General features: G+C 35.7%; 1 protein-coding gene across 2 annotated transcripts; it reads left to right on the top strand.

The window, feature by feature from the left end:
* The first annotated feature begins 8,762 nt into the window (after positions 1 to 8,762).
* Positions 8,763 to 24,270, top strand: LOC120353908. 2 transcript variants are annotated; one of them, XM_039439406.1, is made up of 4 exons: positions 8,763 to 9,026; positions 13,975 to 14,040; positions 18,349 to 18,557; positions 24,172 to 24,270. In XM_039439406.1, exons 1-3 carry the CDS (start codon positions 8,953 to 8,955, stop codon positions 18,527 to 18,529), a joined length of 321 nt encoding a protein of 106 aa, XP_039295340.1. In that variant the 5' UTR covers positions 8,763 to 8,952; the 3' UTR covers positions 18,530 to 18,557; positions 24,172 to 24,270. The 2 variants fall into 2 exon arrangements, with proteins under 2 accessions (XP_039295340.1, XP_039295339.1); XM_039439405.1 differs by lacking the exon at positions 24,172 to 24,270 and having other exon boundaries at positions 18,349 to 19,143.
* Positions 24,271 to 27,603: the final 3,333 nt, after the last annotated feature.

Genomic DNA, 27,603 nt, shown 5'->3' with positions numbered 1-27,603 from the left:
AGTCTGACAAATCAGTGAGTCGCAATCTCTTCACTGCATTGATGGAACTGCAAAACCCATCCAAAATCGCAATACAACCTGCCTTTGATTCTGATTTTATTGGACGAAATTCAAAAATTTGTTTGAAATAGGCATCGACTTGCGCTCGTGGATCGTTATAGCGGGTCAATAGCCTGCCAAATTATTAGATAATTATATCAATGGTGGCAATGACGACAAATATTCTGCTTGTCCAGTAAGTCTACTTACAAGATATGGACCTTCTGCTGATCGTTCAAACTCTTGTTGTCATGTACCAATGCCTTAAATAATTCAAAAACACCGACCATTGAGTCTGGTTCCCATCAAATTTCGGAAGGTCGATTTTAGGCAGTACCGATTCGGACACGACGGCTGTGCACTAGCTGCTGGAGCTGCCGAAGATTGAGCAATAGCATCAGTCGCCTCTCTCTGTTTGAGAGTGTTAGCCGCTACTTCAATATACTGAAACAGATCTAGATGTGAGTCGTTGAATGCTACAACATAGTCTTTATTCAACTCAAGTTCCAACTCATTAACCACTAATTCTATCTTTTCATAATCCGAAATGGTCTGAGACACCCGAGGATACAACACCAAAAATTGCTCAGCAACTTTTGGATCAGAGACATTTTTAGACAGTTCATAAATTCTTTGCAATCGGCATACAATTGTTCCAGTTTAGCGCGATGCACATGATTTGTTTCTGTATTTTTCCTCCATCTTGAACTCATACACAAAACAATTCAGCCCGACAATACAACAACAGACAAAAAAAACAAGAATGAGTTCAAAACTAATGGAAGGAAATCACGACTAGTAAGTTATCAAAGTTAAACTTTGATTATCAATTCACAAGACAAGTTACTGCTGAAGACAAAGCTATATGATTAGATAATGTTCTTCCAACAACTCACAAACAAACGATAACTTGTTGAATTGAACAAACAAAATCATGCTGTGATTAACCTTCACTAACATGTACAATACAAAATGGACAATACAAAATCCAACAAACAAATTCCTGAGAAAAAGCACAATGAGCCTAGTTTCAGGAAAATTACAATTTTAACTGAAATAAATTTAATTTCAGACAAATACAAATTGACAAGAAACCTTGCTCTAGAACAAGGCTACAACAAACTGAAGTTGTGCATAGATCAGACCATTCTGAACATGCCAACATTGGACAAATACGAATTGCTTAAATCCAATGTGTGTGAATTAATCAACAAATTACAAATTTAAATTCATTCCGGCTGGCAGGATCAAAATGTTCTGAACAAAGCTCAGGCTAGAGCTACTAGAGGACTGTAATTACTATTCAATTATCAAATACTAACAAGGAGCAAAATTTGGTCTTCAATTTGAGCAGGTTATTGGTACAGTCAAACTCTGCATTATAACAATAAAAGAGCAAAAAACTCACCAGATTTAATCCAATTTTGTCTACTTGCCCTTCGAAGCCTTTATTAGGTGTTTTGGTCAGATTCGAGGGGTGGAAAGAAATCTGGGAAACGAAAGGTTTGCTTCTGGGCAGCCTTTTCACGTTCAACTTGCAGGCTGGCTCTGTACTATATTCCGAACGAAGCTCAAACTGGATTCTTTATAAATTCAAAACTGATGCAAATTAATTCAATTTAACACTATTTACGCTGTTATATTTATAATTCACACACACGACACTTAAACAATTATCAACAAGAAATTTCCGATTGAAATTACATTACAAATTACAAACTCGGTCTTCACAACAAGACAACGAGACAAGACAAAACGAACAAGAACGACTGACCAAACTAAAAACTTCCAGAATGCCAAGCAAGCAGGACGGTTTGCGCGTGCGCAAACACAGCTGCTATTCGCAGAACCAGTCTGGCATTTGGCGCTACGATTTGAATGCTCTGGCCGAAACAAGCGTGTTATCGACTCCAATAGGGACTACTTTGAAGATATCTAATGAAAAATTGTACATATTTTGCCAATAAAAAATTTCCCGAGGTCAGTCCGGTTACTTATACAGACCCTGTATTTATCCGAAAATATACACATCAAGGAGCTTTGATGTATCTTTCCATAAGCAACAGATGCTCTCTTTTCTATCTTCTCAAAAGCAACGTGTTGCATCCGAAAAGATACACAAGGAGCTTTAATAATGCATCTTTCCATAAGCAACATATACTCTTTTGTATCTTCTCAGAAGCAACGTGTTGCATCCGAAAAGATACACAAGGAGCTTGAATATATATCATAAGCATTATTGCTCATAGTGAGCCGTAAATTCCGCAGTTGAATAGGCGGAAATAGTCAACAACTCATTTTTTAGTTTAGTTTTAAAAAATTTACCGTTCAGTTCTTTTATATGTGTTGGTAACGTGTTGAACAATCTTATACCAGCGCTTCTCACTCCCCGTTGGTAAAGATTTGTTCGATGAACTCCATCTCTTAAATTGTGCCTATATCGAGTTTCATAGCTATGAAATGCCTCTCCTGTATAAAACTCGTGTTGGTGTCTCTTAATAAAACATATAGTTTCAAAAATGTACAAACTAGGCAAGGGAAGGATTTTTAATTCCTTAAAAATAGGCCTGCAACTAGTTCGTCTTGTTTCTCCCGACATTACTCTCAGTGCCCATTTCTGTAGTCTGAATATTTGAATAACATCACTTGAATTTCCCCAGAAAACTATGCCAAATGTCAAAAGGGAGTGAAATAATGAAAAGTAAACCTGTCTGAGCGTTTCTTTTTTAAGCAATGATTTTAAATTTCTGATAGCAAAAATTGCAGAGCTAAGTTTACCTTTTAAGTGTTCCAAATGTGGTTTCCATGAAATATCTGAATCTACAACTATCCCAAGTACTTTTATGTCTCTAACACACTCTATGTCGCGGTTCCCAATCCTTAAATTAGCCCCTCTTGACGTCCTGAAAGGGATTTCTTTGGTTTTACTATAATTTAAGCTCAGCATATTTGCAGCTAGCCAATTATCCAATTTGAGAAGAGCTTCCTGGCATTGTAAGTCCATATTAGATTGACTATCATTTTTTAGTAGAATACTGACATCGTCCGCATACAAAACGCAGTGAGCTGGATCTAGATGAGAAGGCAAATCATTAATGTAAAGTAAAAATAGCAAAGGACCTAACACGGTTCCCTGAGGTACTCCGCTTCTTGTTTTTAACCATTTAGATTTGTATATATTTGGGTGAGATTCAATAACGACCCTCTGATATCTATCCTCAAAATATGACTTGAACCATTTCAAAACCGGACCCTGAAAACCATAAAATTTGAGCTTTTCCAATAGAATTTCCTCATTTACAAGGTCGAACGCCTTTGATAAATCGGCTATAACGCCACAAACTTTTGATCTACTATCCACCGAAGTCAGCACCTCATTCATCAAAGAAAAAACAGCATCATTTATAGAAAATCCCGGCCTGAAACCAAATTGTTTGGGAGACAGCAAACCAACCCTATTCAAATACTTCCTTAATCGCCTCAATATTACATATTCGAAAATTTTTGAAAAAACAGGAGGATTAGCAACAGGACGATAGTTTTCAGGAAGGACATTATTCCCTTTTTTATGTATAGGAATGATTCTTGACAGCTTAAGCTTTGAAGGTAGATAGCCAGTCTGCATTGAACTATTGTAAATGAATGTAAGTGGCTTTAAAATCGACATGGCTGATTGTTTAACTAAATAATTTGATATATTTTGACAATCATAAGATTTTTTATTTTTCAATGACTTTATTGTTTCCTGAAGCTCTTCAGAGGTCAATGGATCGAAAGAATTTAGTTTTAAACTATTGGTACGGGAAGTGTTAACATCTAAAAAATTTCGGAAGTTAATATTATTATGCTGTGTTATCTCTCTCTGGATAGATAATGGCGTATTTATGAAATATCTATTCAAGAGGTCAGCAGCTTCTTTTCCAGTTTTTACAATCCCAGTATCGGTAGCTATAATAGTCTCTGATTTATTAATTTTACTCTTACATGTTTCATTTCTGACTAATGTCCAAATGGCTTTTGTTTGGTTACTAGAACTATAAATATACTTATTGGCAGCTATTTTTTTGGCTGTTTTCAAAACCTTCCTGTAAATACTCTTATATACTTTATAATAGGATATAAAGCTAAAATATCGTATACCATTTTCAGAGATAATATGGATCATTGAATCTCTCATAATTGGGTTCTTTAGTAGAGAATTCATTGTTTTCAACTTTTCGCCAGATACTTTTATGCCCTGCGTTATCCATGATAGCTGTCTTTTTTTTATAATTTTTGCTGGTCTTTCCGGAACAGAGCTATTACAATGATTTATGTAAGTGGATAAAAAGTTGTTGTACATATCTTCAACGTTTCTACTATAATAGACGGTATTCCAATTTTCATTTGCCAGTCCGTGATTTAAGAGTTCAATATTAGTCTTGTTAATGACACGTAAAATCTTTTTTTCTTCATTACCTTTACAGACTTTACTAGTTACTTTATCAGGTGGGACTATATATTTAGGATCGTTAACAAGAAATTTAACACTGCTACCCTCATGGTCTGAAAATGAACAAGGAATTGTCTCGCTTCTACATAGGGTCGGTGCATAGTTTGTTATTATATAGTCTAATTCACTAGACGTGCTTGAAGTTATTCTAGTAGGACCGTTGGTTACTTTATTCAAGTTAAATGTTGATATCAGGTTTTTTAATATATTTTTGTTTTTGTCGTCTTTACAATAGTCTATATTAAAGTCTCCACAAATGCATACTAATTTACGATTTTCTTTATTAACTTTAGAGAGAACGTTTCTTAGTAGTTCAATAAAATCATCGCAGTTAGAGTTTGGCGCTCTATATACACAAAGGACTATCATTTTTAGCGGCATAGTTTTCAGTTTCATTTCTACTGCTGAAATTTCAAATACACTTTCCAGTGCCATCAAACCCAAGTCATTTCGGACCTTGCAACTATCAATAGATTGTTCTCGAACAAATATGCAAGAGCCACCACGTACTTTTATTCTCCTACTAAAGTGAGCAACCAATCTATAGTCGGGCAATGATGAGAGCATACTTAATTCGAAATCTCGCAACCAATGTTCGGTTAAACATAGTACGTCATTATTCCAAGTTTTACAGGACATCATAACTTCTAACTCTAATTTGGAATTTGATAATCCCTGACAATTGACATGGAAGATTTCGCAACCTATAAAAAATGATCCCTATCATTACTACACAAAACTGGGATATTTTTAGTAACTACTGTATTAATTCTGCAATTTTTTTCGTTACTTAGGTTTTCCGTACTACTGATGGTTTGTGCACCTCCTATCAGATGATTTTTTATGTATTTACGGAGTTTTGCCTTTCCTCTTACCTTATTCAAATGAAGGCCATGTCGTGTGTAATCATCTATTTCGAAGTGCGCAAGGTCCAATAGATCCAAACAGTCAGCATTAGAAATCTGTTCAGATAGCCATGAGTTCAATTTCTTCACATTAACGTTCATAAGAGGCTTATCGTATCTATAAGGCACTGTTGATATAGACACCTTTGTATATTTCGAGATTTCTACAATAGGCTGCAAGTCAACTTCAGTCGGTTGATTAGTACTATTAATTACATCATTGGCTCCAGCAAGTACAACCACCCTGTCATTGAAATCAAAATCTTTCGTGAAGTTAGCAATATCACGTGTCACTGTATTGAAATTTGCACCCGGTCTTGCGATCACAGACACCTCATAACCATATTCACCTAAGTCATTATTCAGATCCCAACCAAGATCCCTACCATGACTATCAGCCATTACCAACACTCTTTTCTTTTTTTTCGACTTTCGTGGTTTTACGTTTCTAGGTATCAAATTTTTAATCAAATTCTTCTTTGTAGTTTTGTTTTGATTATTGTTACCTATCTCATTCTGTGCTATATTGTAGTCGCTTAAGATTGTGAAACAGTTTTCCGTAACAGTTACATTAGTGTGTGATGCCCCGCGATTAGAAACCGTGTCACCCGGAGAATAGAAACACTTGAGATCTTGTATTTCTATTTCCAAGGTTTTTTTTTCTCCTTTCAGACAATTATTTTCAGCCTCCAACACCTCGATGCTAATTCTCATCTGATCTATAGTGGATTTACTCTCCATCAACCTTTTATCTATGTCGATGGAGTGATCCACAACATCACTCCATTGTTGCTTCAGTGTGGCCATATTCTCGATTAATTTACTATTCTCACTTCTCAGCAATTCAATAATTTCGTCGCGGTCGTCGATTGAAAATCTAAAATCAGAATTTGATGGTGATTTCGAAAAGTCCGGTGTGCTACATGAGTTTGTATTGTTAAATATTTTAGGGATAGCAGATAAGATATCAGCTGTATCATTGAGAGAATTATTTATGGATCTCTCTATTACTGCATCATTGTAAGGAGATTTCCTAGTTGAATCATTTAGAGATAATGAATTATCTTCCATAGCGCTGCCTAAGGTGTTAGGTGGATGATTATGCTTGCAGGTTGGAGTGGACTCAAGAGAATATGCTTGATCTGTTTTTATTGAAATTTTGCATTCCTTTTTTAAACATCGCCAAATTATGTAACCCTGGGATGAAGTTCTATCTTTCCTAAATTTATATCCATCGAGAATCACCGCAGGATTACCCTTACTAGTTATGGCCTCTTGCAACTTCATCACGGAGTAATTCCCCAATATATCTATTAATAATATCAATTTAATTATTATTATCACTAATTTGAATGCTATTATTTTGAGCTATTTTTATTTAGTTATGTAGAAACCAGTTAATTTAGAAAGAAATCGGGAAATAATTTGATTTATCTATTTTTAGCCTATCAAAAATTTTAATTTTATAGAAAAAAACCTGGAAAATTGACGTGAAAAATTGGGTTTACGTTCGTTCGATCAATTTGAACCTTAAAAGCAAAAATGTTCAGAAAAGTTGTTAGGTTTTGTGGAAGAAGAAGAAAAGAGGATTTTGTGAAGAGAAGGTGGCAAGGGATATAAGGAACAATAAGATAGCTTACAAGGATAATCTACAGACCGGGAGAGGTTGAATTATTGGGCCAACATGTGGATGCGGCATTAGAAGATATGTCGGCGACGTCTTTCAAGCTGCGCTATGGCGATGTGAATTGGTCTCTGGTAGTGATCTTGATTTGTATCGAATGTATTTTCTCGGGACTGGCCACTAACGGTAGGACATGCTCATGATAAACATGTTTATCATCCACACACACAATGTTTTGTCATCAGCGAGAGGCTTCTAACATAAAACAAACAATCAATTACAATAAATAAACCACTGGAGAATTGAAATATTGTATGATGAAAACCTCAGAGTAGTGGATAAAAAATAAACATAAAAAATTGAAGTTACAGAAACGAAACCTCGAAAACTTTAGTTCGAATCCTTCCGCTATGATGACACAACAATGTATGATGACATGTGTGTACACACATGTTCAACACACTTGTCCTGTCGTTTGTGGCCACCCTATGGGTGTGTCACTATGATTATCTGCTGGCAATTGAACCCTTCCAATTTTGTTCAGAGGTGTTGAACTTCAATTATTCATGTTGTTACTCAACTTGATATTTTATTCTGAATAATTATTGTTGGACGTTTTTGAAGTTTATCCTGACTACAGCTACCTTTAGGCCCAATAGCAGTTATTGGTTTGAGACTGTTTAAAAAGTTACCGAAATGTTTTTATGCCCCATCAATAAATTTTAAAAAAGAACTCTATGCATACTTAGTGAATAGGGCTTACTATAGTGTAGATGAATTTCTGAATGATGACACTTGAACTCTGCTGTTGTATTATAAATGTATTCGTATCATTGTTATATGCTTAAATTTTTAATTTTACATTGTTATTCTGCCTTTTTTTATGTTTTGACTTGGCCTGTATGTTCTTTTTTGGATCAATAAAATTAATTTGAATTAGTTTAATTTTAATCCTAGTTTGAACCATCAGCTTACACAATTGGAACACACATAATAATAGATGCGATCATAGCCTGCGTTAACCTTGATTAATATTCAAAAATGGTTTAAACTGCTATTGAGCATTAGTTGGGTTTCACACCAAAGCGGGGCCGGGCCGGGCCGATCCGACCGGAATCTGCTTGCGCGCTAACTATGCAGGATTTAGTCGGGAGCATTCAAATCAACGCCGGGTTGAGCAGAGCGGATTTATGCAGTCGGCTTGACGGCCGACTCGAGCGTTTTCGGCCAAGCGGATTCTGCCTTCTTTCAGTTTAGTTCGATCTTCCCACGTAGTGAGTTGCGCAGTATTTTGTATTTTTAACTAGAAAAAGTCCTGAAAAGAGAATCGACAATCGGCTTCAGAGCGAACGCAGGCAGATTCCGCTCGGCCGATCCGCCCGGCTCGGCCCGGCCCGGCCCAGCTTTGGTGGGAAATCCGCCTTAAGGAACGTTTTCCTTTATGCGTAAATTTCCGCAGTCGACGACGGCAAGCATTGTTGACATTTATAGTGTCCAAATTTCAAGTGTGCTAAAACAGCTGATCAAATAGTTTTTCATTATTTGTCTTTATTATTAAAAAATTAAACATTTCCAATAATATCAACATATTGCCATTTAAAAGTATAAAAAAATAAGCTCCAACCTGCCCCATTAAAGCATAATTGAACATAATCTTTTTGGTTATGTAGACTAATTGAAATCTACCCAATCTGAGATTCTCTCCCTGTCGTGGTCGACGACGGCATTTACGCACAAACGAAAACCCAGCTTGAGGACCTTAGTATTTCAGAGATGATGCAAAAATTCAAAATTCAAATTGATTCTATTGTCTTATTTTATAGGCATGGACAGAATGAAGCCTCCAATGATAACGTGAACATTTGAAACGACAACTGCCAGCAAGCAATATAATGCCGAATTATGAGCATGGAGCTTGGCATCCTGATTTTTATATGGACTATGTTCTTCTAGATGCTCTTAACAGGTGAGTCTTCAAACTTACCAAGTAAGTGCCGGTTGCACAACAGCCGGTTAAATTTTAACCTTGATTAATTCCACGAGAACCAATCAAAGAATAGTCCAGTCACTATATACATTGAGTCATGCAATTTATATTGTAGTTCTGAAGAAATTGGTTCTGGACTTCTCTTATGTACCCAAATAATATATAAAAAATCAGAACTACAATATGAATTGCAAGCACACCCCCTTTTTTATGTCTATATTGATTGGACTAGAAGCCGTATTTTCAAAAACGCCTTCTCTGATTGGTTCTCGTGGAATTAATCTAGGTTAAAATTTAACCGGCTGTTGTGCAACCGGGCCTGAGTCTGTAGAAATGTGGTTCTCGTGGAATTAATCACGGTTAAAATTTAACCGGCTGTTGTTCGACCGGGCCTGAGTCTGTAGAAATGTTTCTTAGTTTTTCAAAACACCCTACACACATGGTCAATAGTGACGTCCAATAGATGCCCCTATTAGTGGCAATACGCCATCACACGGGGACAGCAGAGTCTGAACCACTTCCCATAGCGGCAATGAACGGAATTCTAGTAGCCGGCACTAGTGGCCAGGTCTATAGTGAGGTCCACGTTATAATGGCAGTGGAGAGAAAAAAAGGAAGACAGCGTTGCCGATTCAATTAAATTAGATTAATGTCAAGCAATAATTGATTAGTTTTATGTAAGGTAAACTGAAACTTGTGACTAGCTGAATGCAAGAGAAATATCAAATTCTTTAAAATTCAAATTCTTTATTTGCCATAATACAATACAATTTTTTCAAAACAAAAACAAATATAAATATAATAATAGAGAAAGAAAGAGTGTGCCTATAGTGAGGTATACGTTATAATTGCAGTGGAGAGAGATAGGATGACAGCGTTGCCGATTATCTGCTTTGCCACTGCCTTCTATAGAGGTCAGCTGATACCGGTATATTTGATTTAATATTAACAGTTCTTTCTTGTTTAAGATGATCAATTATATTTCATTCATCAAGAGAATATACTTTGAATAATTAAATAATAAATAATGTTCTTGACTGTGTAGTGCATATGCATTCATAGGCCAAAATTATAAAAAAAAAACATAATTTTACACTTAATATTTTAAATAGTAATAGAATTTAGAAAGTTCTGGAGCCACTGACATGCATCTTCTCCAGCATCATGGAGGGCTGTCAGCCCTCCATGATAGGAGTGTTGTGGACACTCAGATATTAGGTGGTTCATTGATTAAATTTGTCCACATTGACACAGAGGATCAGATGTGTATCCCCATGCTGTCATCAGCTCAGCACACCTTCCCACCTGCGTCCTGAACCGGTTAAGGCCACACCACTCTCTACGTCTCAGCTGGGTGCCAGGAACAATGTCATTAGGGTAATCCACAAGGCCTTTGTTCCTGATCTCTCCCTGCAACCATCTCAGTCTCCATAACTCCCTTGCACTTCTGAGTTCCCCCTGCTCGTCAAGTCTCAAGTATCTTATTGACTTGAGGCGCCTTAGTGGAGGGTTAGCCAAATCTCTAGAGACTGGGAGATCCTCATGAATGTGTTGCAACTGGGAAATGAACTTGTTCTTCTTCTCCAACCTTCTGAGATCTGGAGGCATGATGTTACTAAGCACAGGCAACAACTCAGTCTCTGTTGGTCTCAATGTCCCACTAATCTTGACTGTGATAAAATATTTTGTTAATTTATTATTTTCCTACATTGTTAAAACACGACCTGGCAACATTACAGTGTTAGAAAAGGATAACGCTATCTACTTTGTCTCGAATGATAGACAAGGATAGCGCTATCTACTTTGTCTCGAAAGATAGTAAAGGATAGCAACACCAATGTTAATCGAATACTACCATTATAACGTGGACCCAACTGTAGCAGCATCCGAACCCCTTTTCACGGGGACAATAAACGGTAATAATAATTTCAGTAGCCGACACTAGTAGTCAGGTCTAGTGGACGTCACTATTGTCAAATCAAAGCAGCCTGTACACGGGGACAATAGTAGCGTCAACTAAGAGTCCACTAGCTTTTGTGGGAACACGGGATTGGAAATGCCATGTACATTTGAGTGCCGGATATTTCCAGCTCCGCGTTCCCGCAACAGCTAGTGGAAGCTACTAATGTCCCTGTGTGCACAGTGCTTTAGAGATTTCAGTTAAGCGCTTGGAATTGAAAACTTGGTGGAGCGGCGAAAGTTGAGAGTATCAGAGAAGTTAGCAGCTGAGAGTGTTGAAAATAATAAAGTTTTCATTATTTTTATTATGTACTAGCCGTCAGGCTCGCTTCGCTCGCCATATCCGTCTAGCCAGGGGGCTCCGCCCCCTGGACCCCCGACTGGATCGTCCAAGAATGAGATCAGCAGGCTCGCTTCGCTCGCCTGCATTTTTCATTTGTAGGACGATCATATGTTAGGACGATCCAGTCGGGGGTCCAGACTAAATGTCTGGCTAAACGGATATTGCAAGCGAAGCGAGCCTGACGGCTAGTAATATAATATTCCCAGGAATAGCTCTGATAGCAGTGCCCAATCAATTTTTCCGCGATAAATGCATTTCAATCTTCAACTTGGTGCCAACCTAACAAAGTCAACTCAACCTAATGCAAACACTTAAAATTATTAATTCAGTTAGCAGTTAACAACTGTTTCGAAGAGGTACTCTCTCTAGATTATAGTTCTATATTGGTTGAGTTCAGAGCCACTGATCGGTGAGTGAACGATGAGATCGTTGAGTGAACGTGGCTCTGAACGATGTACTGTTTTATCGTTAAACGATGCATAGACTCACATGCAGCGGTAGATTATTTGGAATTGAAATCGGCCATTAAGGGGACAGCCCGGAAGATTATTACATACTAAAGTTCTTGAAGATTTTTGTGATCTATAATATTACAAAAAATATATATATTATATAATATCTCGCGCTAAAATACCTCAATGGAACCTTTAATTTCAAGTAAGGGCTAGCATTGGGAAGGCATAGGTATTGTGCGTTTATACCTCTTCAAGGTCTTTGGTCTAACTGATAAGAAAAAAAATACGTCATATCCGGTTCGTTCACTGATCAGTTAATCGTACTTTTCCACCGATGGAAAAGAACGTAAATAGAGTAGCTGAACGTAAACATACATGGCTGAATATGAGGTTGTTTACAAATGATGGACTCCATTATAATGTATTTGGGAGCAGAGAAATGCATGATTACATAAATTCAATAACATTTAAAATATTTTACAAAGCATTTAAAACTACTCCAATCACCTGATGGTTTTTCCATTTTAATTGATTACAATGAAATAGGTTAAGTTCTAGTTTTGTTTACAAAATATAATCAACAAGGGAAACATCTGTCAGTCATGACTCATGAGCAACCGTTCAGCCACAGAATACAAACAAAATGGAAGGTATCAATCTAACCAAGATTTGAGTGCACCAAGACCACGACACATGACTGCATCATCTTGTTAGAAATTAAAACTACTGCTGTATTACAATGCTACACTTTCTTTCAAGATGGCAGATTATGGCGTCAAGATACTAGCCGACTTTCCAATCTGTGGTTCATCTGTGATCAGGTTTTTTACTGAACGTAGCTGTCAAGAGGAACTACAGAAAACACTGAATGAAATGGACAGAATAATGGAGGAAGAGTTTAGATTGAAAATAAACATCCGAAAGACCAAAGTGCTAATATGTTGCAGGACAGGGGAGAACAGCTCAGCAGTAAAGCTAAGGAATGAGGTAGTAAATGAAGTGAAGGAGTTCAATTACCTGGGTAGCAAAATCACAAGTGATGGAAGAAGCTGCAAGGACATTGCCAGCAGAATTGCCCAGGCTAAGATTGCCTTCAATAAGAAGAAAAATCTATTTACCTCAAAAAACATAAGTCTCGATGTAAGAAAAAACATGTTGAAAACGTATGTATGGAGTACTGCAACATATGGAAGTGAGGCGTGGACAATGGGGGTGAGAGAGGAAAGAAGATTGGCTGCATTCGAGGCATGGTGCTACAGAAGAATGATGAAGATCAGTTGGAGAGATATGATTACAAATGAGCAAGTTTTTGAAAGAGTGGGAGAGAACCGGAACTTCTTGAAGTGGATCAAGCAAAGAAGAGCACAGCTGATTGGCCACATCATCAGACATGACACTCTACTGACAAGGATAATGGAGGGAATGGTTGAGGGAAGGAATATGAGAGGAAGACCTAGGCTGGAGTATATGAAACAATTGCTACGGGGATATGAGATGTGGATCATACTACGAGCTGAAGCGGAAAGCGGACGACAGAAAAGCATGGAGAGCTGCTGCCAACCAGCCCTACGGCTGTTAACCCAAGAGAGAGACTGAACGTAGAAAAAAACCCGATGGAATTGATCAGTGGCTTTGAACCTAACCATTATCATCATATGGTATGGACATTTCAATTTATTATAATTAAGAGATTGGAATAAGAAGAATATAAATGCTAAAAGACGAACTTTTATCCCTTAAAAACCACCCTTAGAGTTGAAATTTTTCCAAATCCGTTCTTAGTGCGTCTCTAAAGGGGCCAACTGAACATACCTACCAAATTTGAAAGTTTTTGGTCCGGTAGATTTTTAGTTCTGCCAATGAGTGAGTCAGTCAGTCAGTGAGTGAGTGCCATTTCGCTTTTATATATATAGATTGTTCCTGTGTGCCGGGTGCTAGAGGAATTGGGCTCAAAACTTCAGATCATTGAGGTTTTAATGTAAAAGGGTTCAACGTTGAAAAACTTGAATTATCTGTAAGAATAAAACTCCAGAGCTGGTTGCTACTTCGTTCTGAATAAGATACTTTAAGCATTTGGTAGTTTGAGATTGAGGACACAGTATTTATTCCTTTTAGATTGTACTTACAATTAAAATTAGATTGATTTTACAATTAAATTTTTATCTTACAGATGGTTCTCACATGGAGCTGAGAAGAGCCGAAACGGACATGGATTTGAGAATACTTTGGAAAGCAGGTTAGTGCTGCGATTAATTAATGCGAAAATGTTCAAGGTACTTTATCACTTATGCGACCGCGACCAACTACTTAGAAATAATACCATTTATTCTTATGGGAGTGTTAATGAATTTTCAGAATGAAAATATGTGAAAAATGTATCATGTATTTCTTTCTAAATCGTCGGATGATGCGGTCGCATAAAAGGAAACGAACCTTCTCTTGACACAGGTGATACTCAGAAGGCGAACTTATTAGATGTAAATGAACTTATTACATAACGTGCCGGTTGCACAAAATTAATCGTGATTAATTCCACGAGAACCAATCAGAGAAGACGTCTTATCAAAAAGACCTTTTATGATTGGTACTCCTGAAATTATTCACGGTTAAAATTTAACCGGCTTTTGTGCAACCGGGCCTATTGTATTGATGTGCGCGACTTTTCGATTTCTATGTATAAGAATTAATTGAAGTTTGTATTTATTCAATTTTAACCTCAACGAGGTTGAGTGGTAGAGAGGACTTGAAAGTCCTAACTCCGCCTAATAAAGATTTTTTTCATTTCATAGACGTTTAAAGAACGAATCGAAACTGTGCTCAGTCAAGAAAAACATCAAGCTCCCTTGAACCATTATTTAAGAATATCCGGGTGAATTTCAAATGTCTAGAGCCCACATTAATAAGTTCACAAACTTCAACTCTTTCAAAATATTGAAATATTGATTGTTCTATAGCGCGGATTTAGGCTTCTGTCCATGAGATTTTCATCCACAGGGTAATAGCAGCTTCCTCTAGCTGTCGTGGGAATGCGGAATTGGAAATGTCTGGAACTCGAATGTACATGACATTTCCAATTCCGTGATCCCACTACAGCTAGTGGACGCTACTATTGTCCCCGTGTGTAGCGTACTTTAGAGGTCTCAATTAAGCACTTGGGATTAAAAACTTGGTGGAGCGGCAAAGGTTGAGAGTATCAGAGAAGGTAGCTGAAAGTGTTGGAAATGATAAAGGTGTTTTGTTTGTTACTTTCCTTGCCCTATTACCATAGGTAAGGAAAGTATTGCTTTCCGAAAAAAATTAAGGTACCCGAATTTCTAAATTTATATACGTTTCAAGGTCCCCTGAGTCCAAAAAAGTGGTTTTTGTGTTTTGGTCTGTATGTGTGTGTGTGTGTATGATTGTACGTGTGTCTGTGTACACGATATCTCATCACCCAATTAACGGAATGACTTGAAATTTGGAACTCAAGGTCCTTCCCCTATAAGGATCCGACACGAACAATTTCGATCAAATCTAATTCAAGATGGCGGCTAAAATGGCGAAAATGTTGTCAAAACCAGGGTATTTCGCAATTTTCTCGAAAACAGCTCCAACGATTTTGATCAAATTCATACCTAAAATAGTCATTGATAAGCTCTATCAACTGCCACAAGTCTAATATCTGTAAAAATTTCAGGAGCTCCGCCACATCAATGCAAAGTGTGATTTTAGATTCCCGATTATCAGGCTTCAGATACATTTAAACAAAAAATTCTAAGTGGAAAAGATTGAGCATAAAAATCTCTACAATTAATGTTCAGTGACATTTTCACCTAAAATTGGAAATAAGCTCGAAATTCGAGAAAATTTGTTTATCCAACAAAGCAAACTGTTGGAAACTGTTGATTCTATTAAATAACTCACTATGAAGAGATAGCAGACTACGTGTGTCTCCAGCGTTATTGTCCTGTCACCAGCTGGCAGATCTTTGAATAGTAGACTTGGAATGCGCGTGTACACTTGCGTCAGGTGATAAATGTTTATAACGGCAAGGAAAGTTGTGTGAGTGCGCCACACCAGATTTTTTGGATTGTAAATTGGAGTGTAACTCAACAATGTGAAAGTGACATATAAAGGTAGGCACACACAGATCGTCATCGGACGGACCGCACGGATCGGACGATTAGATTTGATGCATAGTTTTCAATTTGAGTGAGCCTACCTATACGATGCGGATAGGTATGCGCACACCAATTGAAAATAATGCATCAAATCTAATCGTCTGATCCGTCCGATGCGTGCCGTCCGTCCGAAGACGATTTGTGCGCCTACCTTAACTCAGATACATTTGGACGGTTGTATAGATTAGAATTGAAACAGCTTTGGGTTTTAGCCTGTGATACTTTTCTAGAAGTTGTGTAATTCTGAATGATTAAATAGATGAATGTATCTAGATTTTTTTACTTTCTTCTACCTTCCACCCTTCCTTTGCCACTCCACCATGTTTTAACACATTTTAATACATGCATTACGTTTCAACACTCTCAGTGCCGGTCGCACAAACGCCGGTTAAATTTTAATCGTGATTAATTCCACGAGAACCAATCAGAGAAACCGTCTTATCAAAAAGGCCTTCTCTGGCTGGTTCTTGTGAAATTAATCACGGTTAAAATTCAACCGGCTTTTGTGCAACCGGGCCTCAGCTAGCTTCTTTGATACACTTTACCATCGCCGCTCCATTATGACCTCAATCTATTTATAATGATTAGTTTTTTAAATGTGATTGTTATCTTTACAGATTTCAATGTCGTTCAGTATTTTAATTTTTATCTAGGTTTGAACCAGATTGGTGGAGGTGGAGATACATGACAACGTTTCTCAGTGCAATGCATTGATGCTGATATGAGCTGGACGTCGTGATTTGACTTGAGTCATAGACCAGAGCCTTCAAGTGCGGCTGTTGACAGCTGGTGAGTTTTCTAACTTACCTTTCTATCTTGAAATTGTATGATGTAATGTTGAGCTTCAAATATTTCTTGTAAGTCTATAAAATAGGTATTGCAGCTTATTTATCATCAAATTGAATCGCATATGATGATGCGCTTGTGCTCGTTTATTGTTGAATATGATCTGGAGCAAAGTGATGTTGATAAAACACTAAACTGATACTGTGCAAACGGAATTTTAGTTTAAACCAAAAAAAAATCCAGATTTGGTTTAAGCTTCAGCTTAAACTTACACAGTGCAAACGGCCCACGGCCCTTAATATTATAGAAATAATCAATATTATAGAAATAAAAATGGATGACATAAATAAAATTAAATGAATACGATAATTGCATAAAAATTGGAAATAATGGATAGTGACTGCATCCCTTGACTGCACTATTAAGGTGCGTACAGATTTGCGCGCCGCGAACATGAGCAATTCACTTTCAATCAGCTGATGCCAAGCTTTTTATATCTGTATCTTACCGTTTCTGTAAAAATACAGATATAATCAGCTGATTAAAGGTGAATTGCTCATGTTCGCGGCGCGTATATCTGTACGCACCTTAATACAGAATGTTTCTGAAATAGACCGACAAACTTCGTGAGGCGTTTCCTCATTTTAAAATGAAGGATAGGAAAACGTTTCATGTTTACATGGGTCCTGAAATGCTTTGTTGCTGAGATGATGTGGTGGGATTTCATATTTTTCTTCAAATTTTCAATTTTATTATTTTGTGGCAGTCCTATGAAGGTACATGAGTAAAATTCGTATGTTAAATTAGTGGTCTAGTGGATAGAGTGCTTGCATAGCAGCCGAGAGATTCAGGCGAGGTGGAACTCCCGTCAGGAACTCTCCACCAATAAAAGCCATACAAATATTATTATTAATTCGTATGTTAAATTACTCTTCACTCATTGCGATGTTGTCACATCGTTTATCAACAATGTAGAAATTCAACCAATTGACAAAATAATTAATCTCAATCATGAAAATTTATCATTACATTTTTAAAAGATATATTTTCTTGACAAAAAAATATTAACTATTTTTAACAATAATGAACAGTTAAATTGATCAGATATACCAGTATCAGTGTTTGGGTGACAAGGCTGAGATCTGGCAACCCTTTTCTCCTATCTTCCTACACAAACATTATAACCTGGACCTCACTATAGTTTATCTATGCCATTAGTTTTATACTATTCGGACTTGTGAATGGTTCCAAGTTGCGGCAAGCACTCGGGATTCTCTTGGAAGGGTGACCGTTTGTAATGAGTGCTACACTATGATGGCATTGTTTGATCCCATGAAATAACTGAATCCACTCGGAATAATATTATTATAACTAGCAGGTAACCCGTGCTTAGCAAGGGTCTGATCGAAAGCTTGACAAACTGAAGATTTGACCTACTGAAATTTTGGAGTTCTTAAAATAGGCCTTTTACTTTCCTCGGTAAATTAAGAGTCAAAATGCAAAATGTCAAGTTAATCTATCCCGTACGTGTAAAGCTAATTCTTTCCTTTGTTTTTTGATAGATGTAATAAAAATGGTGAATTTTTGTTGTTTTGCAGTTGGGAAGTGGACACAAAATGGACATCGCAGCCACAAAACAACATTAGTAACTTCTCTTCTGCTGCTACTCCGTCATCTTCTTCTTCTTCGTCTGCTGCTACTGCTACAGCTGATTCTACTGCTGCTGCTTCTTCTTTGCTGAGAAATCAACACCTTTGGACCTTCGTAGCCAATTGCTGATCCTTAGACTAATTAGGTGTTACATTATGTGAGTTGATTTAGATCATAATCTTTTTCTTCTTCTCTTCTTCTTCTTCTTACTTACTAACAAATCTAGTCTTCTAAATTGATGTAGGGTGATTTTAGGTAATTGATATCGCCAACATTAGTTTCATTAGTAGTTAATTTCAATATGAAACCTTTTACACTACACTTAAAATATTGGAGGATTCAGGGCAAGGATTTTTTCTCATTTTCTCATGTGATTCACGAAATGAAGATTCAATATTCAAACATAGAAATAGTAGTAGATATCTGGTTGAATTTCGCAGAGCTTAAGGTACGTTTAGACTTGTTTACAAATTTCTTCAGAAATTTGTATGAGATTCAAAGATGATCAAACCAAAATTGGAAGCGCGTACTTTTCAAATAAATTTCACTTCTAATTGAGTATTTTAGTAGGGTTAATTGAATGTTTAATCATAGAAAATCATTAGTACCCTTTCAGTGTACATGGAGTGATCCGTGGTCTAGTGGATAGAGTGCTTGCGTGGCAGCATAGGAATCCCGGGTTCAAACCCTCTAATTACCAAAAGTTTTTTAACTAGATCACTCCCGTGTTATCGGACGGACACGTTAAACTGTCGGTCCCAGCTGAAGTATGTCAGTCGTAAGGCCCATTGACGGCTTAAATTGTATATTCTGGCTGTGGGACCTTCCCGCAAGGGACTCCCCACCAACAAAAGCCATACGAATTAACTTTTTTTACTACGGTAGTACCCTTATACTTTTATAAAACACTGAACATTCATTGATTGTGTTTTATTTGAAAATATAAGGGTAGTAGTGATTTTCTATAATAAAACATTACATAATATCATACAAAATAATTGAATGAGGAGGTTGATCATACTTGTGATTCTGACAAGTATCTCATGCAAATATATTTTATATTTGTATACAAGTCTTGACGTACCTTGAAGTTTATCATTGGAAATGTTGAGATGCGGATGGATACTAAGGTAGGTGCCTACACATGACTGAGCAGTGCTTCAAACCACCGGTGTGTCCACAAATCAACCAGATATCTATAAACAATACACGAAGATTTATGAAGATTAATAAATTTATAGTTGATGCCTATACTCTACAAGATTATAGAGGCCTTTATGTACAATTCTGAAAAATAGTTAACAAAGTAACACTTTGCAAAATCAAGATGACCAGAAATAGTTGTGGTCTGAGAAATCTATAGACAATGCAATAAGATTTATACAGAAGTATAAATTTATAGTTGAGGCCTGTACTCTACAAGTTTATAGAGGCCTATACATGTACAATTCTGAAAAAATAATTGAAAAAGTTTTGGTTACACTTCAAAAAAACAATATGACCAGAAATTGTTGTGGTCTGAGAAATGTGATTGATCCAATCAAGAAATTTAGCCAATGTATCCAGGTTTTCACAATTTTTAAACGACAATTATTCTTTCAAATTTTATTTTGATGAGCTACATATTAACATTCAAGAAATTTAGCCAATGTATCCAGGTTTTCGCAAGTTTTAAACGACGAATTTCTTCTTTTAATTTTATTTTGATAAGCTACACATAAACTACTCTATTTAATGACAAAATTGATATTTGATTACATAGTTATAGAAGAAAAATTGAATTGGTGAAGAAGTGAAATGTCTTGATGGTCACAAAAAATATATTTCAGAAAAAAATTGTTGTGATTTGAGTTTGATGCTGTAATGTAAATTGAAATAATAATAAAAATAATAAATATTTTTATTGCATAAAAACTGTACATTACAGATATGGCAACGTCAATTATTATAAAAACATAAAATACATGAAAATGATCAATGTCACAAAGTACAAAACACAAAAGTACAATAAGTTATCACAGCTATTAATTGATAAGTACACAATATTACTGAAATGTATCCACTAATTATCCATGTATTCCTTTATGGAATAGAAGCCACCATGAATAGTTTTTAAACTTGTCAATAACCTGGATACAGTAATTGAATTAGGCTTTAGTTGTCTATAGTGAGGTCGACGTTATAAGGGCAGTATTTGATTAGCATTGGTGTTGCTAGCCTTGTCTATTATTCGACAAAGCAGATATCACTATACTTTTCTAACTCCACAACATTGCCAGATCGTTTTTTAACAATACAGAAATATAATTAACGAAATGTTTAATCTCAATTTAAAAATGTATAATTGACAAAATGTTGTCTTAACGTAAATAATTGTAATTGATTACTTTTAAACAAGAATGAACAGTTGGATATTATATCAGATTAACTGGTATCAGCTATCCTCTATACAAGGCAGTAGAAAGGGAGAAAATCGACAACGCTCTTCTCTCATGTTTCTCCACTGCCATTATAAAGTGGACCTCACCATACCATTGGAGTGGTTTAAATTCAATAATATTTTTTTTAATTTGTTACATTTATAGATTGGTTCATTCAGGTTTGGCTGTGTTAATGAAAGCAGCCTCTCAGCCTCGCAGGCCACAGTAATGTGTTTCAAATTCATTCTAATACAGTAAAATAGTAACAATTTTTATTCTCAGAATCCTAGAGTGAATATTGTAGCATTTTTACTGTAAACTCCTTTATCCCTGAATATGTTGGTGGGAGAGAAGAAAATAAACGAATGATTTTTGGTTCTGGTTGTTTTGCAATCATTTTCCTTTATCATGAATTTGTTTGAAACACATTACTGTTTATTCGAAAATGATAAAAAATGGAGTGTTCTTATTTATTGGTTTTTATTGAATTTAACTACTCTACTGGTATTTTGTCAACTAATTTGTAATTTTTTAAATGGTTTATTCGGGTTAGACCCTGCAAATGAAAGCAGGCAACAAATGCGTTTCAAATGTATTCTAATACAGTAAAAGTGTTAGAATTTCTAGTCTCAAGAATACTATAAAGTGAATATTGTAGCATTTTTACTGTAAATTCCTTTATCCTTGAAGCTGTTTGTTGGAGAGAAAATAAATAAATGATTTTTGGTTCTGGTTGTTTTGCAATCATTTTTCCTTCATTATGAATCTGTTTGAAACGCATTAATGTTCAATTTGTAAATGATCAACAATGGAGTTTTCTTGTCTGATTTTTGAAATATTGAGAGATGTTCAGGATATTTAGAATTTCAAAATGATCAACAATGGAGTTTTCTTATTTTGTTTGCCTTTTAAAATATTGAGAGATGTTCAGGATATTTAGTCTACGTTCAAAATAATGGAGAGATTCTGTGATTTTTACACTCGCTATTTCCAGAATTAGAAATGCGGTTTAGAGATTTGGATTAAAATTGAAAATTTACATTTTTGAATTGAAAAATAGTGAATGTGATAATTAGGGTTATAATTCTGGTTAAGTTTTAATTCTGGTTCTCTCACAAGTAATATTGAACAATTTCTACATAATGAGCCATTGTTTTGTATAGCTTCAAATATTGAATTTACAATAATTGCTCAACAGACGCAGTCTACTGTTTGAGTGAGTTTTGAAGTACAGTATTATTATATATATCAATGTTTATGTTATAAGTTGAGTGTAATCATTGATAATAAATTGTTGACCAGCATTGTTGGGTTGTGATCCCACATGGAGCTGGTACAACCAACATGTCTCCTTTGAATCCTCCAATATTTCAGCTGTAATAAATAAGTGATGCTAAGATTGATTACATAGCTACGTCATGGCAATAGAAGTCACTCTGTATCAAGATTATAAGACATAAGATATAAGATATTATACATAAGATTATAAGATATTTATTGTTAGCAGTGTAACCTTTCTTTGTAGTCTAATCTGTTCTACACCACTTCTAGTGCTATTATTTTATCTTCACTATCTTCATCATTCTTTCTTACTCTCTCTAGAATTCTTCCTTCTCAAAAATATTTTCTAGTATTCTCTCCCTGCCTTTCATTTTCAACTCGAACATCCTCCCTCTAACTTTCCTTAGTTTCTTACCTCGAGTTTTCTCTCTCATTCTTCCATACTATAACTTCTCTTTCTCTAGTATTCTTCTTTCTCTAGTATTCTTCTTTCTCTAGTATAGTATTCTTCTTTCTCTAGTATAGTATTCTTCTTTCTCTTTCATTCTTCTATCTCTTTCTCTAGTATTCATCATTCTCTTTTATTCTTCTTTCTCTAGTCTAGTATCCTTCTTTCTCTTTTTCTAGTATCCTTCTTTCTCTTTCTCTCTAGTCTTCTCTAGTAATCTTTTTTCTCTTTCTCTCTAGTATTCTTCTTTCTCTATAGTTCTTCTTTCTCTTTCTCTCTAGTATTCTTCTTTCTCTATAGTTCTCCTTTCTCTTTAGTATTCTTCTTTCTCTTTCTCTCTAGTATTCTTCTTTCTCTTTCTCTCTAGTATTCTTCTTTCTCTTTCTCTCTAGTAATCTTCTTTCTCTTTCTCTCTAGTTATCTTCTTTCTCTTTCTCTCTAGTAATCTTCTTTCTCTTTCTCTCTAGTTATCTTCTTCTCTATAGTTCTCCTTTCTCTTTCTCTCTAGTTCTCTCTTTCTCTATAGTTCTCCTTTCTCTTCTCTAGTCTTTTCTAGTATTCTTCTTTCTCTTTCTCTCTAGTATTCTTCTTTCTCTCTAAATAATCTTTCTCTTTCTCTCTAGTTATCTTCTTTCTCTATAGTTCTCCTTTCTCTTTCTCTCTAGTATTCTTCTTTCTCTATAGTTCTCCTTTCTCTTTCTCTAGTATTCTTCTTTCTCTTTCTCTAGTCTAGTATTCTTCTTTCTCTTTCTCTAGTCTAGTATTCTTCTTTCTCTTTCTCTAGTCTAGTATTCTTCTTTCTCTTTCTCTAGTCTGGTATTCTTTTTCCTTCAGTATTCTTCTTTCTCTTTCTCTAGTCTTATCTTCTTTCTCTTTCTCTAGTCTAGTAATTCTTCTTTCTCTTTCTCTAGTCTAGTATCTTCTTTCTCTTTCTCTATCTAGTATTCTTCTTTCTCTTCTCTAGTCTAGTATTCTCTTTCTCTTTCTCTAGTCTAGTATTCTTCTTTCTCTTTCTCTAGTCTAGTATTCTTCTTTCTCTTTCTCTAGTCTAGTATTCTTCTTTCTCTCTTTCTCTAGTCTAGTATTCTTCTTTCTCTTTCTCTAGTCTAGTATTCTTCTTTCTCTCTGGTATTCTTCTTTCTCTAGTCTAGTATTCTTCTTTCTCTTTCTCTAGTCTAGTATTCTTCTTTCTCTTTCTCTAGTCTAGTATTCTTCTTTCTCTTTCTCTAGTCTAGTATTCTTTTTTCTCTTTCTCTCTGGTATTCTTCTTTCTCTTTCTCTCTGGTATTCTTCTTTCTCTAGTATTCTTCTTTCTCTTTCTCTAGTATTTCTTTCTCTTCTCTTTCTCTTCTTCTTTTTTCTTTTTCTCTAGTTTAGTATTTCTTTCTCTAGTCTTTATATATAATATAGTAGTATAGGATTTATATAGAATAAGCAATATATACGCAATAATATAAGCAACATATAGGTATTTATGTATTATTGAACATTATTATTGAACATTGTATGTACATAGACCAATAAATTATGATTACACACACATATTATGGAGTTCACATACCAAGCATATAAATGAAAAATTTTCCCATTTTTTTTTTTTTTTATTTTCCTTCTTGTTCTAGATTCAGGTTTACAGTGAAACGTTCACTGTTGGATAGGCCCACAAAACAAACCGGGCACTAACCTCAACGTCCAATACTGGCAACCCGGCTCCATGTGGTTGCTGGCCCCCCCCCAATGTAGTGAGTGGTCCCACCCACGCCAAAGGGCGCATTGAGCCTTGACTGGACCACTCAGAGCCAGGTGACAGTTTTCCCTTCCCAGAAGGGAGAGGGACAAATCCCCCCACAGGGTGCTTTCCCACCCCCCCGAAAGAGAGTGGGAGAGTTCCCCTGAGGGGGCAAAAAAGAGTGGTTCCCCTTCTCAAGGGACAACACTCACTTCTATACGGATAGAAGAGGGTGGTGCCCCTCCAGAAGAGGAATAATTCAATGGTATTGGTAAGTGCATGTCTAGACCATGAGAGAGGGGGGGGACAATATAATATAAGCTAAGAGTGCTACCACACTAGTGCTGTTGCATCTGTCACAATATTGCAAATTGTAGAACATTAACCCCCTTCAAGTTCTTAATAAAAAGCATATGAAAGTGCACAAAAAGTTAACTACAACTGAAAATAAATCCATTTAGATATGAAAGGGAGGGGAAGAATAATTTTATGTAGATGGCGGGGGGGGAGGCAAATGAATTGACTACGGTCAGTAAGGCTGTGCACACACACCAATTAGTCAATGACATGACTCCATAAGCAACTATGTGAAGTATTGTGACTAAACGTGACTAGTCTTGTCTTGACTAATCGGTGTGTGCCCAGCCGAAGGATTAATTGGCAAGGTGGGGGGGGATACAAGTGAAATTAGTAAGGAATAGTGGTGAGACAAACAATAATAGAATGAGAGACAGAATGATGGATAATGGGAGATGAGGAGCTGACAAGGCAGTAACTAGAGGTATAAACTTGAGAATATTAGTGAATGTGAAATAAGGTAAAGAAACTAATGATTGTTTTCAAGTGATTACAATGGGAGTAAAATAAACGACAATGTGGTAGTTGAGAGGAATGTATAGGTACGTACAGATATACGCGCCGTGAACATGAGCAATTCACTTTTAATCAGCTGATGCCAAGCTTTTTTTATCTGTATCTTACCGTTTCTGTAAAAATACAGATATAGTCAGCTGATTAAAAGTGAATTGCTCATGTTCGCGGCGCGTATAGGTGCGTATCTGTACGCACCTTAAATTGACATTTAAAAATGGATTGAAATTTAGATTTAGAATGATTTTAAGATAGATTCTAAGATAGAATATGAATCCCACATAAGTGACTGGCTTGTGTGTGGGTAAAATAAGAGGATGATGATGGAAGGTAAGTGGACCTAATGCTTCAAAGTGGGATATAATGATAGTCATTATTATCAAGTGGGATTAAAATTATTCTTAACAGTTTCAAATAGCCAAAGATCCAGGTTACACTGAAGATTGGGAACTTAATTTTGATATTATTAGATTTAGGGGTTTACAATTTAAGAGTAATGAATTATAAATTGAGGAGAAGATTAGTTTAAACGAAAGGTGGTCAGAAATAGTAAAACAATTGAGGAATTGAAAATGACAGATTTTGAAAGAAATTAATTTGAAAATGAATAATGCCCACATGAGCTCTAGGCTTGTGCGTGGGTAATAGAATGGATAATGATGAGAGATGAGTGGACCTACAGGTTGAGGTGGGTTAGCCAAGAAGTAAGTTTGAAATGAAATTGAGAAAAAAGAATGAGGAAATAAAGTGAATTGAAGTTAGAAATATGAATGGATGGTGCAATGAGAAGGAAGGGAGTACATACAAATTACACTTTACAATGTATAAACTTATTACAATAGAAATAATTGAAAATAGTTCACTAACAATATTTTGAGAGATGCAACAACACACAACAAAGACAAACACAATAAAAAAATAAATGATGACGACGATTTCCCCCTGAAAAAAGCAAACAGTGTGGCAGCACCCCAGAAATTTACAATTTAATTGAAATTTATCTATTAAAATAACATATAAGGAATCTAAGTAGATAGGGATAGTTACCAAGAAATGAAAAGGAACAACTGAAGAAAAATCCCAAACTAAAATAAATTGGGGACGGAGGAAAGTTTTAAAAAATGAAAAGAAACAACTAAAAAACATCCCTTATCGACATATATATACTTTGATATCTGAATTTGAACTGAAGGTTCGCCTCCAAAGTAACAAAACATAACTGAAAAAATGAAGATCAGGGGTAAGTACTTGAAAATAAAAAGAAACAAAAGCACCCTTATCAAAAGATAATCAAATACTGAATTCGAACTGAGGGTTCTCCTTCAAAGAAACTGAAAATTCAAAGCATATAACCTGAAAAAAACAAATGGGGTGATGGTCCAGACATACAATACCAATTCCACGCAAGTCGCCCACGACCAAACTGAACAATTCAACAAGACATAAATATTACAAAAAAAAACTGGTGAAGATTGAAATTCAGAATCATATTTGAATTTTAATAGATTGAGAAATGTAATATAAAGCCATCAAACATTAATGAGACAATCATTAATGTTTGTTAGGTTCATTCACAAGTTACAAAAGTTGAAGATCACAAGTGTAAGAATTGATTATTGAATTTTAATTTCAAGATATTAATAATTCACAGAACTAGGAAGAAACTATTCAGATTTATAAACAAATGAACTCAAAATTAAACGTTTAGATAAGAAAAAAACTTGATTGAACTGTTAAAATTGGTCGAGAGCTGACTTTTACCTTGATTGAAGTTCTGTGTAGTACGTCCGTCCAGCTGCCTCCGCGATGCCTGAAAATACCCCACTAGGACACCCACCCCATAGGCACTTATTATTTACAACAAAACATACACAATATCAACAACATAACAAACAAAATATAAATCAAATCAAGTCTTTTGTGAATGAAAATAAATTCGAGTCCACTGATCACACATCACTTATCACTGAATTGTTCATTTCAACCTGAAAATACCTGAAACAGGACAACCCACCCCATAAGCATTTTATTATTTACAGCAAAACATGCACAATTACAACATCACAAACAAAACTTCAATAAATTCAATGTCCTTCGAGAATGAACTTTTCACTGTTTTTCACTTTCGAATATTAATGTCACTGTTTGTACTTTTCACGTCCAATTACACTAGAGTCCCATAATTCAGTAATAAATCATCTAAATTTTTTTTTCTTTGCTGCTTCTTCTTTCTTCTTCCCGCTGTTCCGTTTGAGCAGGCCATAATCCTCCTTAGGTGTTGTCAGTCACTCTCTCTCTTTCTCTCCTCCATGTCCTATAAATAACAATTCACCATTAAAATCACAACAAAATAATCAGCCTTAGATTAGATAAGTGACAAACAATACAGGAGACGTCTAGCAACCAGCACGAGAGACCCTGAGCAGTACATGATTCAATAAAAAAAATTTCATAA

The sequence above is a fragment of the Nilaparvata lugens genome, chromosome 12, assembly GCF_014356525.2.
Source record: "Nilaparvata lugens isolate BPH chromosome 12, ASM1435652v1, whole genome shotgun sequence".
NCBI lineage: Eukaryota > Metazoa > Arthropoda > Insecta > Hemiptera > Delphacidae > Nilaparvata > Nilaparvata lugens.
This window is presented reverse-complemented; position numbering and strand designations above follow the sequence as displayed.